At 39.3% G+C, this 23,443-nt stretch overlaps 1 protein-coding gene across 3 annotated transcripts in view; it reads right to left on the reverse strand.

Moving 5' to 3' along the window:
* Positions 1–444: 444 nt before the first annotated feature.
* Positions 445–23,443, reverse strand: part of LOC125463718 (transmembrane channel-like protein 7) — a 38,791-nt gene continuing 15,792 nt past the window's right edge. Inside the window, exons 4-15 of one of the 3 annotated variants that reach the window (XM_048555332.2) lie at positions 22,956–23,050; positions 20,528–20,667; positions 18,990–19,137; positions 15,932–16,105; positions 13,464–13,627; positions 11,630–11,753; positions 9,978–10,075; positions 9,030–9,213; positions 7,184–7,314; positions 4,868–5,023; positions 2,031–2,109; positions 445–1,064 (exon numbers count right to left, since the gene is read on the reverse strand). In XM_048555332.2, the coding sequence (XP_048411289.1) occupies positions 864–1,064; positions 2,031–2,109; positions 4,868–5,023; positions 7,184–7,314; positions 9,030–9,213; positions 9,978–10,075; positions 11,630–11,753; positions 13,464–13,627; positions 15,932–16,105; positions 18,990–19,137; positions 20,528–20,667; positions 22,956–23,050 (1,694 nt within the window). In that variant the 3' untranslated portion in view covers positions 445–863. The remainder of the gene's footprint in view (positions 1,065–2,030; positions 2,110–4,867; positions 5,024–7,183; positions 7,315–9,029; positions 9,214–9,977; positions 10,076–11,629; positions 11,754–13,463; positions 13,628–15,931; positions 16,106–18,989; positions 19,138–20,527; positions 20,668–22,955; positions 23,051–23,443) is intronic. The other 2 variants (XM_048555331.2, XM_048555333.2) reach the window with 2 other exon arrangements.

The following is a 23,443-nucleotide window of genomic DNA, read 5'->3' on the forward strand; positions in this document are numbered from 1 at the left end:
TAAGAATTCACACCCTTTACCACTGATACACGGCAGCAGCATTGACTACTATCTACAAGATACACACAGCAACTCACTAAGGCTCCTTTTAGACTCATGACTACTACCACCTAGAAGGACAATGGCATCAGATACATGGGACCTCAGGTTCCCCTCCGGGTCAGTCACCATCCTGATTTGGAACTATATCATGGTCGATTAACAGCTTTCACTGATTTCTCAGCTCAGAAATGTTTAAGGGAAACAACTCAACATTCTATGTTAAATCTCTCGATACTATAAAAATAATATTAATTTTGCAGCATTTTTTCCCTGGATCTAGGGAAGAAAAGTACACGTGTTTTCCTTTGATGTATACAAAACAGGGAAATCCTATTGGAACTGGAGAAGAGTAAATAGAACCCAACATGGAATTGAAATTCAAATCTTCATATTCAGCTGATGCAAGTTGAACAAAATAAGGCATCTGGAGAAGAGATTATATTTTAACCCTTGTTGATTATATTCTGCGAGATCTCAGTAGATTGAGCATCTTTGTTTTTGTTTTTGTTTTTCAGCAAAACAAGAATACTCTACTATGTCTCATAAAATTAATTTATGTTCTGTTCAGTGCAATGTGTTTAATTCAAGAATACTGTTTTGTATTTACAAATATTTACTGCCTTTTCTTGAACAAAGTTGCATTTTGTAGCAGTCAGAATTTATTACATGTAAAATTAGTTTCACAAGTTCAAAAGAACATGACCAACCATGCACATATTCTGGGATGGCCTTTTTCAGCAGTATGGCAGTGGAGAGCCTATCAGATATCATAGATTATTTTCATTAACAGTAGGATGTATTAAACAACACTGGTCCTTCTTTCAATTGTGTAAGTTCTCTTGAAACAGAGAATTATCAGATATTCTGCTCGAATGAGTTCTGTTGTTGAAACTTTCAAGTCCAGCTGTTGATACAGTGTCACTTTCGGCACTTTCAGAAGAATTATCTCGAAAAGGACCATGTTGTGGATGTTGAGAACGTGAAGATAGCTTTTTTACCAAATATCGTTTATCCTTCCCTGTCTAATAAAACAGATGGTTCATAATTATTCACATTTTGCATTTTTGTGAGAAGTCTTGTTACTTTCAAGAGACCTTACCAGCAGGCCATTACTACCTCCAAGCATCTTCAATAAAATATGGAGTTAAAAGAGGGAAGGAAAGACTGCTAACACATTATCTGGTGCAGCACATAAGAAAATTTCCACTGTTTTGCTTCAAACAAATGGCTTTGATCCATTTAAGTTATTTTCACCCTTTGCCAAGTAATTTTCATAGTTTGGAATGATAGTTGTTTCAATAGTTGGGTCACTGATGCAAACTTGTTCTGAACAGTTTTCACATTGGTTTAAGAATGTATTGAACGATGAAAGATAAAGATTCTGTAATCTCCCGCACTGAGAATTTTTAATTCACCAATGTTTCATTGTGCAAATCCTAATGGCCTTCATTAAATCTCAGCTCTTTGCATCTCTCAAGGAGAGAACTACTCAAGTCTCAAAATGAAATTGTTCAAGAATCATTTGGTATTACATGTTTGTAGCTTGCAAACTGAGGATCAACAAATTTGGGAGACATAGCCTCTAAATAAAATATTTGATCATAAATATTAGGAACTACAGATGCTGGAGAATCTGAGGTAATAAAGTGTAGAGCTGGATGAACACAGCAGGCCAAGCAGCATCAGAGGAACAGGAAGGCTGACATTTCGGGTCTAGGTCTGATGGTTAAAAAAAAAACATCTAATTTGAAATAAAATCCTCTTTAAGATTTATTCTTGTTTAACGAATTGAAATCAATTTTTGAATAATCCACCGTCATCAAACTCACGATAACTTGCAATTATATGTTTGGAAGTTATGAGTCTGTTTCATTGTACTAAGTTTATATCAATCTGATAAAGTGCAATAAATGAGTGAGGGAGCCAGACAAACCCAGCTTACTTTACTGAGATTTAATATACAACCATCAATGCAAGAAAAAGCTTACCAGCATTAAATGCTTTTTCAGTTGAGTAATTGTGCCTCTGTTAATTTGAACCAAAGAAACCAAAGTTGTCAACACCATACTGTTGCAAAGAGAAAAAAAGTGGAGGAAATTATATTAAAATTTTTGTGCAAACCATATATATTTGCCACAAAGAATATTGCAGATTCTTAAAAGGAATTTCCACAAGAACAAAAGAAGAACAAAAAAAATGCTAAGCTTTCATGTCTTTTCATATTTGAATGTCCTAACTATATTCTTTACATGATATTTATGAAGGTAGTGGCTACCTGACTCTCAATGATGATTTAATAGAAAGGTAATACCAGTAATACTAATCTTACCAATTCATGGAATTTGATTGAGATAGATGCGAGATCTTGAATGTTGGTAAGGTAAATCAGTGCAGGACTTATACAGCTAATGGTAGAGCCCTGGGGAGTGTTGCTAATCAAAAAGACCTAAGGATGCAGGTGTATAGTTGCTTTAAAGTGGAGACACAGGTAGACAGGGTGATGAAGCAGTCATCTGGCACACTTGCCTTCGTTGAACATAGGAGTTGAGATGTCATATTGTGACTGTACAGGACATTAGTGAGGCCACTTTTAGAATACCACGTTAAATTCTGGTTTCCCTGCTATAGGAAAGATGTTGTTGATAGGTTCAGAAAAGATTTTCAAGAATGTTGCCATAATTGGAGGGTTTGAGCTTTGGGGAGAGGCTAAATAGCCTGGTGCTTTCTTCCCCGAAATACTGGAGGCTGAATCATGACTTTATAATAAAATCCCCGAAGTGTAAAAACAGGCATTCAGCCCATCGAGTCCACACAGGGGTTCTGAAGACCATCCCACTCAGACCCACCCTTTCTATTTGCCATTGCTAATGCACCTAACCTACACAGCCCTGAATACTGTGAACAATTTAGCATGGCCCATTCACCTGACTTACACAAATTTGGACTGTGGGAGGAAACCAGAGCACCAGATGGAAACCCACGCAAACATTGGAAGAACATGCAATCTCCGCACAGACAGTAACCCAATGCTGGAATCGAACCCGGGTCCCTGGTGCTGTGAGGCAGCAGTGTTAACCACTCAACCACCATGCTGCCCCCAGTTTTAAAAATCATGAGGGGCATGTATAGGGGTAATAGCCAAGATCTTTTCCCAGGGTTGAGGAGTCTAAAACCAGACGCATATGTTTTAGGTGAGAGGGTAAAGATTTACAAGGGGCCTGATGGCCAAGCTTTTCATGCGGTACATGGAAATAGTAGCAGGAGTAGGCCATCTGCCCCATCGAGCCTGCTCCACCATTCAATAAGATCATGGCTGATTTTTGCACAGATTCAGCTCCACTTACCCACCCACTCACCAAAACACTCAATTACTTCACCATTCAAAAATCTATCTGTTCTTGCCTTTAAAACATTCAACAAGGTAGCCTCAACTTCTTCACTGGGCAGGGTATTCCGTTTGGGGGAGAAAGTTCCTCCTCAACTCATTCCTAAATCTGCTTCCCTTTATTTTGAGGCTATGCCCCCAGTTCCAGTTTCACTTGCCAGTGGAAACACCCTCCCCGCTTCCGACATTACCTATTCTCTTCATAATTTGGTATGTTTCTATAAGATCCACCCTCATTCTTCTAAATGCCAATGAGTATAGTCCCAGCCTACTCAATATCTACTCATTAGCCAATCCTCAATTCCAGAGTCAACCTAGTGAACCTCCTCTGCACCCCCTCCAGCGCCAGTATGTCCTTTCTCAAGTAAGAAGACCATAATTGTACAAAATACTCCAGGTGTAGCCTCACCGGCACCTTATACAGCCACAGCATAACCTCCTTATATTTGAACTCCGTCCCTCTAGCAATGAAGAACAAAGTGGTGCCTGTATAGAATGAGCTGCCAAGATGAAGTGGTGGAGGTGTGTACAGTTACAACAGTTAAAAGGCATCTGGATAAATACATGAATAGGAGGTTTGGAGGTAAATGGACCAATAGCTCAAACACAGCTTTTTATTCAGTCTGAGATTTTTTATGCAGTCTTCAGAAGAAGGGTCCAGACCCAAAACGTCAGCTTTCCTGCTCCTCTGATGCTGCCTGGCCTTCTGTGTTCACCCAGCTCTATCACCTGTTATCTCATTTTATTCAGTCTTCTGCTTTAGCAACGACACTGGAGTTATATCACAACATAAGGCGAAATTTCATGCAGCTAAAATAAACTTGTTTACATTGACCAAAAAAATCAATGCATGAGTTGTGAAAATTAACTCTTGAGAGCTGCAAAATAATTTGCTACTTTGGGAAGATTACTGAGGCTGAAGTGCAATATTATTACATTATGTTGTGATATATTTAGCTCTATCTAAATTTGCAGTTAAACACTGAAAAGTAATTCATACTTCAGCCTGAAATGTGAACTTGATTTGTCATTGTGATGGTTTTCCCAGTTATTGGAGGGATTAGGAGAATGTGGTACAGGAATTCCAGCTATCTCTCCATCACCTTTCTGAAGAAATGAATAATTCTTCGTGGATAGTTGCTGATAACCTACCCTTCAAGGGTTAACTTCCTCATTGTTTATCAAAATAAACACGGCAGTTAGTTTTCTCATTATAAGCACTTGCAAATGTAAGATTATATGTTAAGATTTAATTAAAATTATTAAATTGTATCATATGTTTTGTACAATTGCACTGCACCATCAAAAAGCAGGAATATGTTGTAGTTTCACAAATCTCTACTGGACTGCTCATTTGTTTTATGTATGGTTTCAAAAGTCAAATTACAATCTTGTTTCTGAATCACAAATTCTCCGATTGTAATGCAATGCAATCCTTACCATAAAATGGTGATCACTAAGAGGATAAAGGGTTCTGATACGATGTACTTCAAAAATCTCTGTGTTTCTATTGGGAACGTTGAAACTGTTGCAGGAATAATGTCCCAAGCTGATTCATAGTATTGAAATGGTCCACAAGACATGGATGGATGGACCCTGAGGAATAATCAACAGTGGCATGGAGCCTTTTCAGTGCTTTCTTATAAACCAGCTAGATTTGTACAATTGCCATCAGAAACAGCATCACAGGGGTGAACAGCAACAAATTGTGGAGGCTCATCAAAAACAGCACCAAGTTCACTTAACCCTTGAATATGATTCATTATTGGAAAGTGTCCTGACACACTGTTATGGGTTGTACGTGTAGGTTGGTAATTCAGACGATGTAAACGATGAGGTCTGCCAATGGCCACATGAGAGCAGCTGCCTCAACTGAGAGAAAAATAGGAAGGAATCGGGGTATGGGGGTGGTATGGGATGGATGTCAGGGATAAAGTTGAGAAATGTTTATTTACTGTAGCACCTGCATCAGCCACCAAGCTTTTAAAGCAACAGCTGGATTTTGCAGGTAGCACTAATACTGAGTGCTGACTTTGAATAAAGTTACCCACAAATGTCTACTTTTTTTTTAACTTTTCCCAGAAAGAGTTCAAAATTGGTTCTCAGTCAAGGAGATGTCTTGCTCAACAACACTGACATTGGCAAACTGTGAGATAGCCAATCTTTTCAGCAGGTCATTTTTGCACTTGGGGTTTGGAGTATAGTGAGCAGTTTTCATCATGCATCAGGAAGGATGGAATTGCACTGGAAAGGGCACAGAGAAGATTTATCAGAATGTTGCCAGGACTGGAGAATTATAGTGTTGAGGAGAGATTGGAGAGGTTGGGGTTGTTTTCCTTGGAATAGAGAAAGCTGAGGGGTGACATAAGGCCATAAGACATAGGAGTGGAAGTAAGGCGATTTGGCCCATCGAGTCCACTCCACCATTTAAATCATGGCTGATGGGCATTTCAACTCCACTTCCCTGCACTCTCCCCGCATGATTGAAGTCTACAAAATTGTGAGGGATGGAAATAGTGTAGACAAGAGGAACCTACTTCCCTTCGCAGAAAGTTTAGAACCTGAGGTCATGGATTCAAGTTAAGTGGCAGAAAGATTAGAGGGGATGTCAGGAAAAATGTTTTGACACAGAGAGTGGTGGGTGTCTGGAATTCATGCTTGAGTTGGTGGTGGAGGCGGAGGCCCTAGACACTTTTTAAAAGTACCTAGATCTGCACCTTAAATGCTGTAATCTGCAGAACTACAGGTTGTGTGCAGGACGATGGGATTGGAAAGGGCAGCTGGGTGTCTTTGGGTCAGCATGGACAAGATGCATCACCTGGCCCCCTTCTGCACCTTCTCTATCATTTCTATGGTTCTGTGGTTCTAACTCACTTCTAGGCCTCTTCTGCAGTACCGTGTCCAGTTCTGGTTGCCCAGTTATGGCAAGGTTATTGTTAAGCTGGCGAGAGTTCAGAGAAGATTTACCAGAATGTTGCTGGGTGTGGAATGCTTGAGTTATAGGAAAAAGTTGGATAACATTGGGCTTTTTTCACTGTAGTGTAGGAGGTTGAGAGGCAACCTTATAGAATTTATAAAAAATGAGTGGTATAGTCAGAGTTAATGGTAGTTTTTTTTTCCCCAAGAAGGGGGATTTAAAGACTGGACAGTACATTTTAAGGTGAGGGGAGAGAGGTTTTGAAAAAACATGAAGCGCATTTTTTTTTGCACAGAAAGTGCTTTGCATGTGGAATGAACTTCCTGAGAAAGTGGTGGATGTGGGTACAATTATAATGTTTAAAAGACATTTGGGGAGATACATGAATAGGAAAGATTTGGGACGATATGGGCTGGAAGCAGAAGGGTGGGGCTAGTTTAGTTTGGGATTATGTTTGGCATTGACTGGCTGGACCATTGGGTCTGTTCCCAAGTTGTATGAGTCTATGACTCTATTGTCTACGTCCAGAGAAGCATTTTGCTCTTGTTGCATAAAACATTCTAGTCAATCCAACTCCAGGCCTGAAAACAGCTTTGCATTACTGCACAAAAGCAAATAACTATTCCTCGTATTACGAGGTATTCTAAAATTAAAGCCTGTCACAATAATTGAGCCATAGAGACATTAAGGCACAGAGAGTGCACCATTAGCCCATTGAGGCAATATCCACTCTCTGTTGAGAACAGTGACATTCCCCAAGTCCCTCCTTGGCCAATTCCCTCTCCCAGAAACAGTAAAAGGGATGTACAAACTTTCCCCACTTGCGCAGCGATACTTACGTCACTATGTTGACACTGACAGGAACAATTGCTGTAACCAGTCCAAACAGCAATACCAACTGAAAGAAAATCTTAGAGCTGGATGCTCGAAACAGTCTTTTTCCAGGACGACAGTAGTTGTACAAAGAATGCTGCAGGTTAAATCGAAAAGAGAACCCATTGAACCCAAGCACTGACTGGTGTTTCATTGGCTGACTTTCTTCCACAACACAGAGGAAATGGGCAATAAGTAAGTAGCAAATCTGTGCTTATGAAAGATACAACTGCATTTGGATATCTTACATTTCAAGTATCAGCTATTCACCATTACCCAGTTCTATGCAGATTTTCTGGCATTTTCCTGTTGCTATTGTGTTAGCTTTGCACACAGACTGGCTGCAATGTTATTTCCTGCCTTACGACATTAACTGCAGTTCAGAAAATATTTTAACTTGTTGCAACAACTTCTGAGAAAACCTGACATCATGAAAGACACTGCAGAGATGTAATTTTGTTTCTTAGAGTTATTAAGCTGTAGAGCATGAAAATAGACCCTTTGGTCCAACTTGTCAGTGCTGATATCCTAAATAAATCTAGTCCCATTTGCCAGCTTTGGCCCATATCTCTCTTAAATCCTTCCTGTTCCTGTACCCAGTCAGATGCTTTTAAATGTTGTAATTCTACCAGCCTGAACTACTTCCTCTGGCAGCTCATCCCATACAACCACAGCCCTTTGTGTTAAAAACTTGTCCCTTATGTCCCTTTTAAATCTTTCCCCTCTCACCTTAAACCTATGCCCTCTAATTTTGGATTCCCCTACACTGGGAAAAAGATTTTTCTGTTCATCCTATCCATGCTCCTCATGATTTTTCAACCTGTATGAGATCAGCCCTCAACCTCCATCACTCCAGATAAAGTAGACCCAGCCTATTCAGCTTCTCCTGAGCGTTCAAACCCTCAAACCCTAGCAAATTACTTGTAAATCTTTTCTGCACCCTTTCAAGTTTAACAGCACCTTTCCTATAGCAGACCAGAACTGAATGCAGTATTATAAAAGTGGCCTAACTTTTGTTTCCCTATCAATACAAAACATTCATGGAAGGGTTGGATGTTGCAATGTGCTGTATTGTCATTTCAGCTGTTTGGACTGGATTTGACTGATTCACTGAGTGGCAGGGAACGTGGTGAATGTGACGGTGATGTTTCAGAGTGCCCCACCCCCGCCTTGGAACGTAAGATGGAAGGTTGGATGGTGGTGAGTTACTGTATGGTGAGTCTTCTAAACATTGTTGATGTTTAGAGAAACACATCCACGTTTTCCTGCCTACAAGAATTGCCTGTAAGAGGCTACCAGGGAGGGAGGACAGCGATATGCTCTGATTGGCAATGATTTAAACATCAATTTTGTTTCCTGCAGTGGGAAGAACAACCTGACACCAAGTTCCAGTTTATTCAGTGGTTTAGGATATACACAAAAACAGTTAATGGGTCAACATTCACCTGTGCTAATATGCAATCATTCACTTTATTCCCCCTGCAGGGATTGGATAGTCCTGTCTTTATCACTCGGTCCCTCCCGCTACTTTTTCCTGAGGCTTCCACAGGAACAGAGCAAGCAGGTGGGAGTCTGATTTGAATATGCTAATTGGGTTTGCATGATAAACGCGTACAAAATTAATCTGATTATATGCTCAGGCTCTTTACAAATGAAGCAACCAGACATTTTTCTTTCCAATTTTCACTGTTTCCAAAGGATCAGGTTCACAGGTGGGAAATTGCCTTGAGTTCTAACATAAGCTATTACCGACTGAATATCTTTAAATAAAAACATTGTAGCTATCGACTTCTTTATTTTTCTCAAGTCTACCTTTTTTACATAGAAGGTGATGAAATACTTGATGATGTTGAGAAGAGGCAGTAACGGAGAATAAAACATTCCAATCCAGACAATAGTTTGTCCATCAACAATATCCAAAACATTCTCTGGAACCAGAAATTGCTGCTTCTGCAGCATTTTAGTTAACTTAAAGGGAGCATGCTCGACGATGAATCTAAACAATGGAAAAAAATGTTTCAGTAGCCTCTTCCCTTGCTTCAGTGCAAAGAAATATTACCCATTGTTTTCAGGTCTAGGCAGATACACATAAACAGCTCACGTACAATAACATTTGATGGAATAAACATAGAAATACATTTATTTGAACTGAACAGACAGACATATTAAACTGCAAATGAAATCTGTTTGAAATTTAAAACTAATGTGTTTTTCATGATGTTTTTTAAAATTCACTCAATGAATGTGGGCATCATTGGATGGGCCAGCAGATAGCCCTTTTCCCTCAGTGTCCTTGAGAAGGTGATGGTGGTGAGCTGACACCTTGAACCACTGCAGTCCAAGTGTTCATGCGTAACTGGCAGTTATGCCGCTTTATAATAATGATGGATGTTACAGTGTACTTAGAGGTCATTCAGCCCATCAGATCTGCAGTAGTATTCTTTTGCTAGCTATCCATTTAATATTCTTTTTACTATCACAACATTTCCACTTAAAATAATTCATGTTTTTACTTAACAGCTTTCAGGGGCATTCTATTCTAACCATTCCCTATAAAAAAAGGAATGTTTTCTAACCTTATTCTACTTTGTTTTCATGAGAATTTTAACTTTGCACAGTAATGTTACTGTTATACCATCAGTAGAAGTAAGTTATGGCCTTTTATTCTAACATAATTTTTCACTTAATTTAAGATATCTGTCATGCATCACTTCAATCCACAGCTCTATTGCACATGGAAATATCTTTTAAATTGCTTACTTCCTTGGAAGTTCCACACAGAAGGTGACAGCAATGCAAGATAGAAAGTCAAATAACATTAGCTTGTACATTTCCTGTCCAATTTTTGTCTCCCAACACTGGAGGATGAAACAGAAATAATATCAGCAAACATACAAACAGCAACTCTGATTGGTTCTCTGAGAAGTGTATCTGTTTAGTAACAGGTTGGTCAGAAACAATTACCTTCAGAATATTTTTATGTTCATAATTTTAGTCATCATTATTTATTTACCTTCTTTCTAATGAATCACCCAAAATTACTCCAAGTGCCAGTTTTTAAATTTGGTAGCATGTGTACATATAGATCTTCTTTAGAAGATTGATTGATATATTCAATCATGTTTAACATACTTAATGGGTTTTGTTTTGAAGGGTAACAGAAAAGCTCAAAGAGGGTAACGCTGTTGATATGATACATATTGGTATTTTGCTTTGGAAGAACATTGAAAGAGATCATAAAACGGGGAGTACAATTCTAAGGGGGGTGGAGGAGCATATGTGCAGAGATCATTGAAGGTGGCAGGACAAGTAGAGAGTGCAGCAAGTAAAGCATACAGTAACCTTGGCTTTATTAAAAGGCATAGATTCTAAGAGCAACTTAAATAAGTTTTTAGACCTCAGCATAAGTACTACGTGTAGTTCTGAGTATGATATTATCGGAAGAATGTGAGCACCTTGGAATGAATAAGTAGTTTACAAGATGGTTCCAAGAATGAGAAATTTCAATAAGGATAGACTGAAGAAATTGGGACCATTCTCCTTGGAGAGGAGAAAACTAATGGAAATCTGATGGAAGCTTTCGAAATCATGAGCAGGAAGAATAGAGTAAATATAGAGGAAGTGCTCCCACTTGGGAAAGGAACAAGAACAAGAAGGCGTAGATTTAAAGTGTTCTGCAAAAGAAGCAAGGGTGAAGTGAGGAAAAACTTTTTCACGGAACAAGTTGCTAGGATACAGAATACACTGCCTGGAAATGTGATGGAGACAGGTTTAATTGAGGCATTCAAAAGGACATTGAATGAGTATTTGGGTAAAAGTAATGTGTAGGGGTATAGGAAGAAAGAAAATTGGCATTTGGGAAATGACGCTTATTTTAAGAGTTGGTGCAAGCAAAATGGGTCGAATGGCATCCTTTTGCAGCAAGACACCTCTGTGATTCTGAAGTGACACAGAAACTTCTACATGTGATCTGGGCTGCACAATGGGAGATTTTTGTCTTTCAGATAAGTCTCCCTTTACCAGTGTGCAGTAGATATTCCAAAGCATAATTTAAAGAGGGCAGGGAATTTTCACCATGTCATAACCAATGGCTCTCTCTCAATGATTGCTACCAGAGGAAAAAACAGATTAATTAGACGCCTATTTATTTCTTGTCCACAGGCCAACTGGCTTCACATTCTTGCATATTCAAATTAGTTCATGTATGGTAAAGCACTTTCGGGCACCTGAGGGTGATGTAAAAATCAATGGTACTTACACCCTCAGGTTAGTGTCTCTGGCAAACTTGCTGCCATCGTGATCCAGTGAGGAATGGCATATCTAAAATTCCCCTTCCTGCCTATAACAATCTCTGATGCAGACAAAATCAGACACTATCCACCACTGATGTCTCTTATCTCTTCCTCACTCACCTGATAGTGTATGCTATGGCCACAGGCTTTGCAATCCTTTTTACTTTCACTGTCAGAGCAGGTGATGTGCTGCCACAGGGAGAATACCAGCATGCTTAGATTGGTTAATCTTAAGATTACACTCCTGAATTGAAATGAACGGAGAAAATTAAAGATATAGAAATTTTATAAATCACAGCGATTATTTATTTTTGCCCAGATACATTTTCTTCCTTCTCATCCTCTCATTGTGTTTGCTGTTCTATACAGTGCATGAGTTTTTCATGGTAGTAAGGCAGTGGGCATTAAGGAAAGCTTTTCTTGTGTTCCTGCTGAAAATTGTGGTCATTAGGTCAGGAGATACATTTTGAAATATCTATCTATGTTAATGAGACCTTAAATGTGGCGATTAGGCCCCAGTTCTATCCTTCACAGCCCAGCTTTCTGAAATAGAGCATTAGGGCGCTACATAACAATTTCCTGTTTGTAAGTTATATCGCATCACCCACTATCAGTTCAGGTCTTAACTATCTATGTGATGCTCTAGTTTTTACAAAGGATGGTATTGCAATGCAAGCCAATGATCTACCATGTTACAACCTGATGCTAAATTTGTATGAGATTCTACGCTCAGCTGTCAGTTTATGCACTAGCAGACTACATGTTGACTAAGTGCTGAATGAGAATACTGCATTGATAATTGTGTAAGTGTGGAAAAATGCATGGCATAGATTCTCATCTGACCATTTCAAGGCCAGAGAACAAACAGCAACAGAGTACTGAGGAAGTATTCCAGATATTTTCTTCTCATCACACCAAGAAGCACATGAGGAGCTATAGTGCAAGGTCCACTGCTGTGTCAGCCTAGAGAAGCAAATCTTGGGCTTTTCATCTCTGTGAAAAGTTAAAACTAAGACCCATCAAACTGTTTTTTAATTGTTTTATCATAAGATGTTGATGTAGCATTTGGTCCCCATCCCTAAATGCCCTTGAAGTGATTGATTGACCATGTCAGAGGGCAGCTAAGAATCAACCATATTGCTGAGGGTCTGAAGTCAACAGATTTCTTTCCCTAAAAGGACATTTGTGAACCAGGTGGGATTTTATGAAGGTGAGTTTTGGGTTCACCATTACTGACACCAGATTTTCCTTAATGGATTGAATTTAACTTCTGCCTGATGCTATGGTGGGATTTTAGCCTGTAATCCCAAAGCAATAGCCCTGGCCTCCAGATTAATACTCCAGTGACATTACCACTATGGCACCATCTCCCCATTTGGCAATAGTTTGAAGAATAGCATGGCAAGACTGTCATTATCCTCTCCAATACTTCTTCATTAATCAATAATACCACAATAGATTGTCACATTGATCAAGGTACAGCAGTGACTTAACTTCAAAATCGATTCAAAATTGAATAAACATTTGGATATGTTTGACTTACATGAAGGTGTTTACAAGATCTACCATACAGTCAAGCAATAATGATAGAGAGGTTCATGCTTGAGTTATTTCAGGCGCAGTCCAGACATTAAAACATCCCTTTATACTGACAGTGGATGATAATGTAGCAAAGTTTGTGTTTTTTTTCAATTTGCAGATTGTTCTCTGCCAAATATAACACCAGCTTAGAGAAGCTAACAACTTTATAACATTAAAAGCAACTGAAGTAAAATTATTTCATGTCCACTGGGGAAGAAAATTATGCCAATCTCTGGAAAAAAAACCCAATATATGAAGCCTAATAAAATTAATCTTAAAGCACTGTTGACCTTCCATTTAATGAGCGACAAACTGGAAATAGACACAATATCACTAAAATATTGTGCCTAATTTATCATTTAATAAGATTTACCTGATTAATATTAAATTGATTTCAGTGTTTGGTGGATATTCTTCATATCGGACAATTATCCGAAATAGGAATGGCAGGAGAATATTACTAATGGAGATGACAATGGGTGGAAGATATTCCATGAAGAATTCGGTGACAAAATATATTTCCTTACTTCCACTCCCCTAGACAAAAAAAGAGTAGACTGGGTTATAAATATAAAAGGTATACACTATGGCCTCATACTGAAGGGCCAGATTTCATCCAGATGTGCTAGTTTACCCTGCTTTACCCCTGGTTTTGAATTTCTGGACCAGGACTTTTTAACACAGTGGGTTGTTCTACACAGGCACTTAATTAACTCTATCCTTGATTGTTGGTCTGAAAGCTGGTATTAGACCATATTGATGTTGTAGATAGGCCTAGATAGCCTCACACAGGTCTATATTGCTGTTTTGCTACCTACAGTGAAACTGGTGAGATAGGTCACACCCACCACGCCCCACACACCGATGCAATTACAAAATAACCTGGGCGGTGAGCACAAGAAGCACTTATCTCCTCCAAGGTAAATGTCACAATTTATACAACATGGCACATTTCCCACTCCCACCAAATTTACAACTGGGTACCAACCTTCACAAGCCCATGAATTTCAAGACCAATAACTTCCTCTTGTTCATCGTTAGGTTGGTAATATTCTCATTATGCTCTGTTAATGATTATTTGGCATTTAGAAAATTCATCAATTTTAATATTAAATTGAGCTTTTCCAACTGAAAAATGTTGATTGTTGTATCCATTAATTAACATAATCCAGTGCTATCTTTGACTTTGCACTAACAGCAAACATTTGCTAAGCTAATACACTTTTTCAAGATTTAACCATAGCTTACTTTTTTATTAAATACTTCTCAGTAATTTTAATTGCCACAAGAATTACCTATCCTCATCAGTGTGGTTAATACAATTGAATGTGTATTTACTGTATTACTGGGTACGTAAATTCAATGTGCAACAATGTAATATTATTGTTACAATAATATTTTTATACAATGTCGAGATTGGAATAGCTCAACTCCATCCTAACTGTTGGGAAAAACAATCCTTTCTCAAAGCTACTATGATGGGTTTTGGAGCAAATAGTTTCTAATCACCTCACTGAAATTATGGTGAGCTGCTTTTTAAACGTCAGATATCATTCATGTCTTAATTGTGACCTTTCTTCTGAAGAGTTAACTCTCACAATTTGATACTAATGAAAAATTTAGAACATGTACCTCAAACGTTGTCGATATATATTAAACAGTGTATACTCTAAATGTAGTTTCTGGATTATTCCTTTTTCTGTAATATTGACATAACTTGTAACAAATTGAGCACAGAACCCTGCTTGAACCCACTCATCATATCCTGCCAATCTGAAAAAGACCCATTTCTGTGCACCAATATTCTCTCCACACTCGCATTTTACACCCATGTGTATCTAGTTTGTGCAATAACCTTTTATGCAGCACCATACCAAATGCATTCTGGAAACCCAGGTACAATGCATCAATGGGGTTCTATTTATCCACAGCACATGTTACTCAGATCTACATAGAATCCCTATAGTGTGGAAGCAGGCCATTCGATCCATCGAGTCTGCACAGACCTTCCAAAGAGCATCCCACCCTATCCCTGCATTTCCCATGCCTATTACACTGAGCCTACACATCCCTTAACACGACAGGCAATTTACCAAAGCCAATCCACCTAGCCTGCGCATCTTTGGATTGTGGGAGGAAACCAGACCAACTGGAGGAAACCCACATAAGCATGCAGAAAATATGCAAACTCCACATAGACAGTCACGTAAGGGTGGAATCAAACCTAGATCCCTGGCGCTGTGAGGCAGCAGCGCTAACCACTGAGCCACTGTGCCACTAAACATTTTGCATTGGTCGGGAATCGAACAAGGGCCTTCTGTGTGGCTGGCGAGAAATCTACCACCGAGCCACCAGTTCATCAACCACCAATTCTTCTTTAAAGAATTCCAATAAATTAATAAACCAGGACTTCTCTTTCAGAAAATTGTGCTGGGTCTTCTTAATTATCTTGAGCTTTTCCAAGTGGTCAGTTATAACCTCCCTAGTGATCAATTAAACCATCAGGGTCCCTTATAGCCAAATAGCCCATCAAGTCTGCTCTGCTATTCATTCATGGCCAACATGTTCTAACACTTTCTGAAACTTGCAACCACATGGAATAATTGTGGCAAACAGCATGGGTGCATTAAGTTTACCAACTATGTGAGGGTGAAAGATAGAGAAGGATATGTGGATGGAATTAAATGAGGTAGGGTAAGTGAAAACACACATAGAGTACAGGGATTGTCGTAGATTAGATGGCTTGAATGGTCTGTTTCTGTGCTGTACTTTCAATGCAATTATATTGTAATCTAGTTATCCAATGTTCTGTAACTTGAACAACAGTGCGGATGCACTGACCTTCTGCTGAAACCGCTGGGATGTTGCAGTTGCTTGATAAATGCAGTAAAAAGCTCCAGTCAACAAAATCGTGATGAACAAGTTAAGCACAAAACGTATGAAGTATAGGAATGTTCTGTCCTTGTTGCCTCGCTCAGCTTTTCTCCTCCTGCACATTTGTTCTTGTAAATCAATCTGTTTAAAATGCAAAGCTCAAACCATTAATTGGGAAAGTAGTTTCAATTCAGATCTTGAGATTCATTCAGCACAGTTAATGTCAATTTACATTCAGTTGCCAACTGAGTCCTAAACATTGAAGGTGTTGTATTTGAATCAGTGCTTTAATTATCATTTTGGATTGTGATTTTTGAGAAAAAAACTAGCAATGGAGTCTTCCAGAAATTGAAAGTCAAATTCCAACAAACCATTAACTGAAGCCATAATCCAATCAGAAGAAGCTGATCTGGGTGTCATATTTTGTTGATTAGCTACACTTGCCCCGAACAACAACCCAGTTGTTTGAAATACTTACTTTAAAAAATGCCAACTTCATAAACCATCAACATTATGTATTTTTTAATCATGTTGTTCAGAGACGTTATGATACACCTCTGTGGCAGGAGGGACTTGAACCCAGACCTCCTGGCTCAGAGGTAGGGATTCTACTGCTGCTCCACCACAGTCCTAAATCTACACATGTGAAACACAGGTCTGCCTAGATATGTGATGATGCACCTCTGCAGTGGTGAGATTTGAATGTAGAGGTCATGGCTCAGAAGACAGGAACACTATCACTGCACTACAAGAGCCTACTCAGCATCATGAATTTGATATTTTCCTAATTCATCTGTTCGGAGACACTATTACATCCTTGACTGGTACAGTTGGGACTTGAACTGAGTCCTTAGACTTAGAGGTAGGAATATTACCACTTCACCACAAGAACAGTAGCATCTGGAAGTAGTTATGTCCTAATTGAGGGCAGGTGGAAGTGATGGCCTAGTGGTACTACTACTGACTGTTCATACAGAGACCTGGGTTCAAACCTCACGATGGCAGATGGTAGAACTTGAATTCAAGAAATATCTGAAATGAAAAATCTGATAGTGACTGTGAATCCATTGTTGATTGTCAGGGAGGAAACCCCATCTAGCTGACTAACAGGCTCTTCAGGGAAGGAAGGTACCATCCTTATCTGGCCTACATGTGATTCCAGACCCCCAGCAATGTGGTTGACTCTTAACTGCCCTCTGGGCAATTATACACCTCATCCAATGGATAAAGGGGGAAAAAATTGACCAGTTCTAAAGCTATTATTACACACCTTTGGAGTGTGGGACTTGAATCTGGGCCTCCTGGATCAGGGGTAGAGACATTACACTGTGCCACAAGAGGCCAAAAACATCAGCAATTATTGTTTTCAAGGAGATTTTGTTTATTTGAAGACTTATAAATCACCAGTACACCTGCTGCTTGCATACTGTTCCCAAATCTCAACATCACTGCAGGAGGGGCTTTAAATTGGGTGTGAAAATATTTAAGGGCATCATGTCATGATTGAGGGTCTTTAGCTGTTTAGATAATTGGGAGAAGGTTGGATTGTTCTTCTCAGAGAGGAGATGTTCAAATCATAGAAGTCCTACAGTGTGGAAGCAGATCACTGAGGTCAACACCACCCCTCCAAAGAACATTCCACCCAGCCCAAATCCCCTTCCCTTTCCCTGTAACCCTTCATTTCCCATGCGTAATCCACCAATTTACACATTCGTGGTCACTACAAGCAAGTTAGCACAGCCAATCCACCCAAACTGAACACCTTTGGACTGTGGCAGGAAACCAGAGCACCCGGAGGAAACCCACACAGGCATGGGGAGAATGTGTAAACTCCACACAGGCAGTTGCCTGCGAGTGAAATCAAACCCAGGTCCCTGGGGCTGTGAGGCCATGCTAACCATAGAGCCACTGTGCTGCCCCAAACATTTTCAAAATCAAGAGATGACTGGACAGAGTAGATGTGAGCATAATAGTTCCCTTTGCTGGAGAGCCCTGAGAACTAGAGACAATGAAAGAACCGAAAGGTGACATGAGAAAACAATTTTTATGTAGCTAGTGGTTCGGATCTGGACTGTGCTGCCTCACATTCTGATGGAGACAGATTCAGTTGTAGTTTGAAATGGAAATTGGATCAGTCTCCAAAAGAGAAACTCATATGTGAGCTGTGGAGAGAGACAAACTGACTTTTCCTTGCAGTGAGCCAATGCTGGCTTAATGGGCTGAATGGCCTTCTTCTTTGCTGTAGACAGTCTTTTATTATATTGTATGAGTCTACTAAATGCTGCCTCAACTAGTTTGGAGGCCCAATCGTTGAAATGTGATGCCAATCATTGGAATATCATGGTGAGGGTGGTATTTCAGCTGAATAGTTATGCCCAGCTTTGTGATGCTGATTCTGGATTGGATATCCGTCATTGCTTATAGTTTTAACTGCTTCTTCTTATGGTTTATGGTTCAATTCATAAAACCATACGCATCAGAAAAAAATTCAAAAAGGGGTAGAAACGAAGTTTATGAATATAAAGTTGAACGAAATCTACAGTCTTCTCGATAAATGATCTACTTACATTTTGAAATAAAGCTACAGCCTGGTTAGCATATTTGATGCTTTCATATTCCTCAGTCCATGTTTTTTCTCCTATATTCTTGGGGTCAACAAATGTTAAGTATTGCTAACTGATAGCTATAAAGGTCACAAACTGTAATTCACAATCTTTTAGTTTTCTTTTAGGTTGATCTAAGATTTGCTAAGGAAATAAAATTCTGCAAAATGACATTTTTCAACAGATGGAACTTTTACAATTAGGTATAATTCATCAGTCTCATATTGAGAAATCAAATACAGTAGAACCTCTATAACAATACCATCAGAAACCAAATACAAATCGGACAGATTAGGTACAGTAAATTAAATGTAAATTAAAGAGCCGTATGAGAAGCCCTGTTACAGTGTTTCAATGTGGTTTTGTTTTTGAAGGACCACTGCGGTAAAGATAAATATTTACACTATTTACAGTTATAATACCTTCAATTCATTTACAATGCTCTGTTTCTTAAGTGTGGCCATTGTGGTTTCCTTGATACAAAAGTCCCAGAGAGTGAAGATTTTGGCACTGTGTCTGGTGCTGTAATTCTTCTCATGCATGCATTCCTGTTTAAATCCATTCACTATCCTGTATGAAAGAAAAAGACTATTTATTTTAAGGAACACTAATTTCCCACTACTAGATGCTTTATCCCAAGACTACTGTAGCATGTCACCCACACTGACCTTGTCTGCTTCATTTTCTAGCATCTCTTCCTCTTCCAGTCCAATCTAAAATCAGCCTGTTCTACACCCCAATTTTTATATTAATCACTGAACATTTTAACTTCAAATTACACTTTTTTAAAGCACATTTTGCAACATCAAAGGTGCTAAAAAAAACTCCAAGCAGTTGTTACACTTTACGACTGCCTGCACTTTGATGAGACGGATCTGAACTGTTCAAAAGCAACTTCAATGACTTTTGCTTAGAAGCCCTGAGGATATGGTATTGTCTACAATGTTTTCCCAAGGTTTCAGTGAATTTCCATTGGAGCCATTGATGATATGGGAAATACCTACAAAAGTTCACCTCCCCTCGGCTTTAGCTCTAACACTCATTCCCACAAACTGAGGGTGTTGTTTCATTAACTTCCTGTGGGGGGGTTTGGTGGTGGGGAGCGGGGTGGGTGAGACCTTGCCACCTTCTCACCTCCACCGTACAGACAGCCTTCCTGCCCCAACACAGGTTAAGGCCCCCAGTGAGCAAGTGGTGTGCCCCATCTCAGTTTGGTGCCTGTGATGTGAAAAATTTGAATGATAGGTCCTACTGGATTTATTTTATCCATGAAAATTACTCTTCCAGCGGTTATTCCATTAAACGCCAAATAATTTTCATATATGTCTCCTGAAGTTGGGCCATGGCAGATACAAAGTGTACTAGCACGGAGGTGTGGGGAACATTAGACTGCGGGAGGTGAAGGATATGTTGGCAGTAAGCTGGCATAAGGGCTACAAAGGGCTAATGGAATAAATGGAAGGCATGCTTTGTTATGGGAGCATGGGGAATGAGAACATGGATGTGTTTACTGGGGCTTAAGCTGGTGGGTATATGGGCAACATGAGAGGTGGATACAGAAGGATAAGGTGGCATGGATTAACATGGGTGGGGCATGGGGAGTGTGTGGTGGCAATTTGAGGAGTGTGGGCTGGAGGGTTGTTTTGGATCGATTAGATTTTCACTAATTGTCCATATTGTGCCACGGCACATAGGCAAGCCTTGTGCCCAACTCACACCCACAGCTGTCAGCCTCCACTCCTGTTCTATTGAGCGCCCAGTCTGTCTTCCAGGCAACTCTACTACCTCAGAATGAATATATAACCTCCTGGCCCAGTTTCTCCCCGGTCAGATTGCAGAACAGGGAAATATCCCATCTCTGTGCTCTTGACCCAGGAGCAAACATTTGGGATTCTTGCATTTAAGTCAACAGAATTGAATTTAACATGATGAAAATGCTAAGGGCAGTGAAAGTTCTAACCTTCCAATAATCCAGCAAAAGCAAAGTAGAAAGTAGAGGAACATGCTCAGGAGGTAGGCTAGAGGGAGCTTATAGTTAACATCCTGGTATACATCAGATTTATAATACCCATAGAACATGTAAGAGACTTCCATGAATCCCTGTAAATTAAAAAAAATCAAAATTAGAGAAGGAACTTCCATAACTTTTCAAGTTATAATTAAAAGCAACAGCTCATGTTGATTTTCACTTTCAGCTCTGAAATCACTGCATCCTTAATAACACTCTCGCTAATTGTTCTGCAATTTTAGTTTGAGCACTAGATAGACATCTACCCCCATTCTGTTCACACCTCCCCCCACTACAGACATTGTATCTGAGTCTCCTCCCACTTCACTTCTGGTTGATCCAATATCCTCACCATCACCACGATCACCTCATCCCTGTCCACATACATTGTCCTCCTCTTTTCCTGTTACTGTCTCATCATTGTTGAAGCCATTATCCACATTTTGGGGTTTCATTTCTCTATTGTTCAGCTTTTGATAATCATTTCAAAACTTCCACTTTGTGCCAAACTTCAGTGTCCAGATGTAATGTCTTGCAGTCTCATACTCACTTCCTGAATTTATTGGATGAAGTTCTGGCTGATACTGGAGAGCCTACCAGGTGTCAATAGTCTATCCCCTAGTGTCTCTTGCTTTAGTTGTCTGCAATGCCTCATTGTGAACAACACAATGGCCCTCGTCAAACAAAAAAACCAAAGCTGAATTTTCTCCACTTAAAGGAACATATGTTGGTGTCAATTAATTGCCAAGAACTCTCAAGAACTTGGAGTCCAGGGCTCCTTCTGCCCTCAGCCATTGATTGACACACATGTACATATACATTTGTCAAATCTACATTAAAGAATGTACCAAGTAAATATTTATAATATATTAACTGCAGATGAATAATTTCATCTTCTTCAGACAGTCTCTGCAATAAAGCAGGTTGCAGAAGTCTAGATGTGATTATAAAGAAACACGGCATTCCTCTCTAAATTTCTTAGATTTATTGGCCATTGTGACAGACTCTAGTATTATTTTTTGTCTGGAATTCCACATGCAGCAATGACCTGCATCATATCAGTGTAGATTGAAACTCAATTACAGGTGCTTTTTCTGCTCTCTTGACTGGGAGGATGGTGAGATGAGGAACTCAAAGGCACAGTTATTTCAGTGAGAGCAATAGAATTAAACAACTAGCATTTTTCAGTGTGGTGATAAAAGGGCAGTGTCAACTTTTTGACTGGTGTAAGTTAATTAAATAAAACAAAGAACATGCTGCCATCTTGTGGGTAGATGTTACAGTAACATTACATTTAGTCAATCTCTGGGAAGGTAAAACTTGAATCCCAAGTTTCTGTCCCCGGGATGGAGACAACACCACTGAACTACAAAAACCTTGTTAATGTTAGTGTGGGCAGCACAAATCTGTCATTATAGTGTTGATGAGAATGTAAGTAGACAGAGGATGGGACAATTTTACTGTTTTATGGTAGTCATTATGAATATTGCAATCTACATTAAATTGTCCAAATTCTTTAAACCATTTTTCACAAATAATGGTTCAGTGGCTATTGTAACAGTGGGTTACTTTCATGCTGTGAATGAAAAAAGAAAAACTTGATTTGCCTTTTGTACTTCTGACATTTACGTTTAAATTTTTTTCAGCATTTTCCACATTCTGCCTTTTGTCTTTTTTGATCATACACTGTAATTTTAAGTGGAAATGTGTGTGATTCTAGTTTTGAAAAAAATTCACACTTTACCAGTTGCCAATGTATAATCCCCGGAGATTATCAAGGGGCTGAGAATTCTAGCGAGGAAAACATCTAGTTATAAAATATTGACAGCCTTAATTAATTCTGTGCACCAAATCAATCAGGATGTCCATTATTCAGTGATTCTGCATCACCAACTGTAAATACGATACAGCTTTTTGATTTGGAATGTCAGCTCTCATTAATTAACTGAACTAATTGACTAAATTGCAGTTTACTGAGACCAGTAGGGATGTTTTAGGGACAATTTCTTCCAAGCCTCAATTATAAATTAGAGCAGAGACCAAGATGGCAGTTGCTGAAGTAGATATTTCTGTGCCTAACACAAACATGTGGTACTTATTGAGGTTATGTGGTTATACTACACCTCCATTTCCACGGTGTATTCAATATAAGTTTTCTTCTGTTTTAATGACACAGCTCTTGTGCGAGGAGGTTTCGTTGCATTCGTTCTTTTCCTGAATTACACTGGATAGGTCACTGGACCAACCATACAGAGTTCAAATACAGTTGTAGTTTGTTGTCAAATGGGAACTGACAATCACTCAACTGGCTTTAAATAATCCCAATGTTGCGCTAAGTGTTTAATTTTGATCATATTTCTAATTTTAAATAATTACATACCGTTCCAGAGAACAGATCCAAGATGTACGCATAAAAAGGAACCAAGCCCTGAAGGTATGGATTGTACTTGAAACACTCAGGTGCTGAAGAGGAAACTGGAAATATAGATTATGAGTGATTTTTCGGCTGTTTTACTGTGTAGTCTTCAGCATCTCACTCGACAGTTGAGTAATGCAATGCGAGCTGGTACAATGATAGTGCAAAGGTGTGTTGAGCACCAAATGCTAAAGTTCAATTGTAAAACAAGCAACAGTTCTGAATCTGGCTGGGAGCAAAGTAATCAAGACCCCAGGAAGGGGGACAGCAGCCTCACACCAATGAGGTGACACGAGACAGGAGCTCATTTCAGCAATATGGACATTTTATGGTGGTGGTGTAATCATAGTGAAGTCAATGGACTAGCAAATCCATAGGTGCAAGTATACTGCTCTGTCAGCTGATGGGGTCTGAAGCCATTCAATAGGAACCTGGAAAGCTAGTCTCTGTCA

This window comes from Stegostoma tigrinum, chromosome 22 (assembly GCF_030684315.1).
Source record: "Stegostoma tigrinum isolate sSteTig4 chromosome 22, sSteTig4.hap1, whole genome shotgun sequence".
In the NCBI taxonomy this organism is placed as follows: Eukaryota; Metazoa; Chordata; class Chondrichthyes; order Orectolobiformes; family Stegostomatidae; genus Stegostoma; species Stegostoma tigrinum.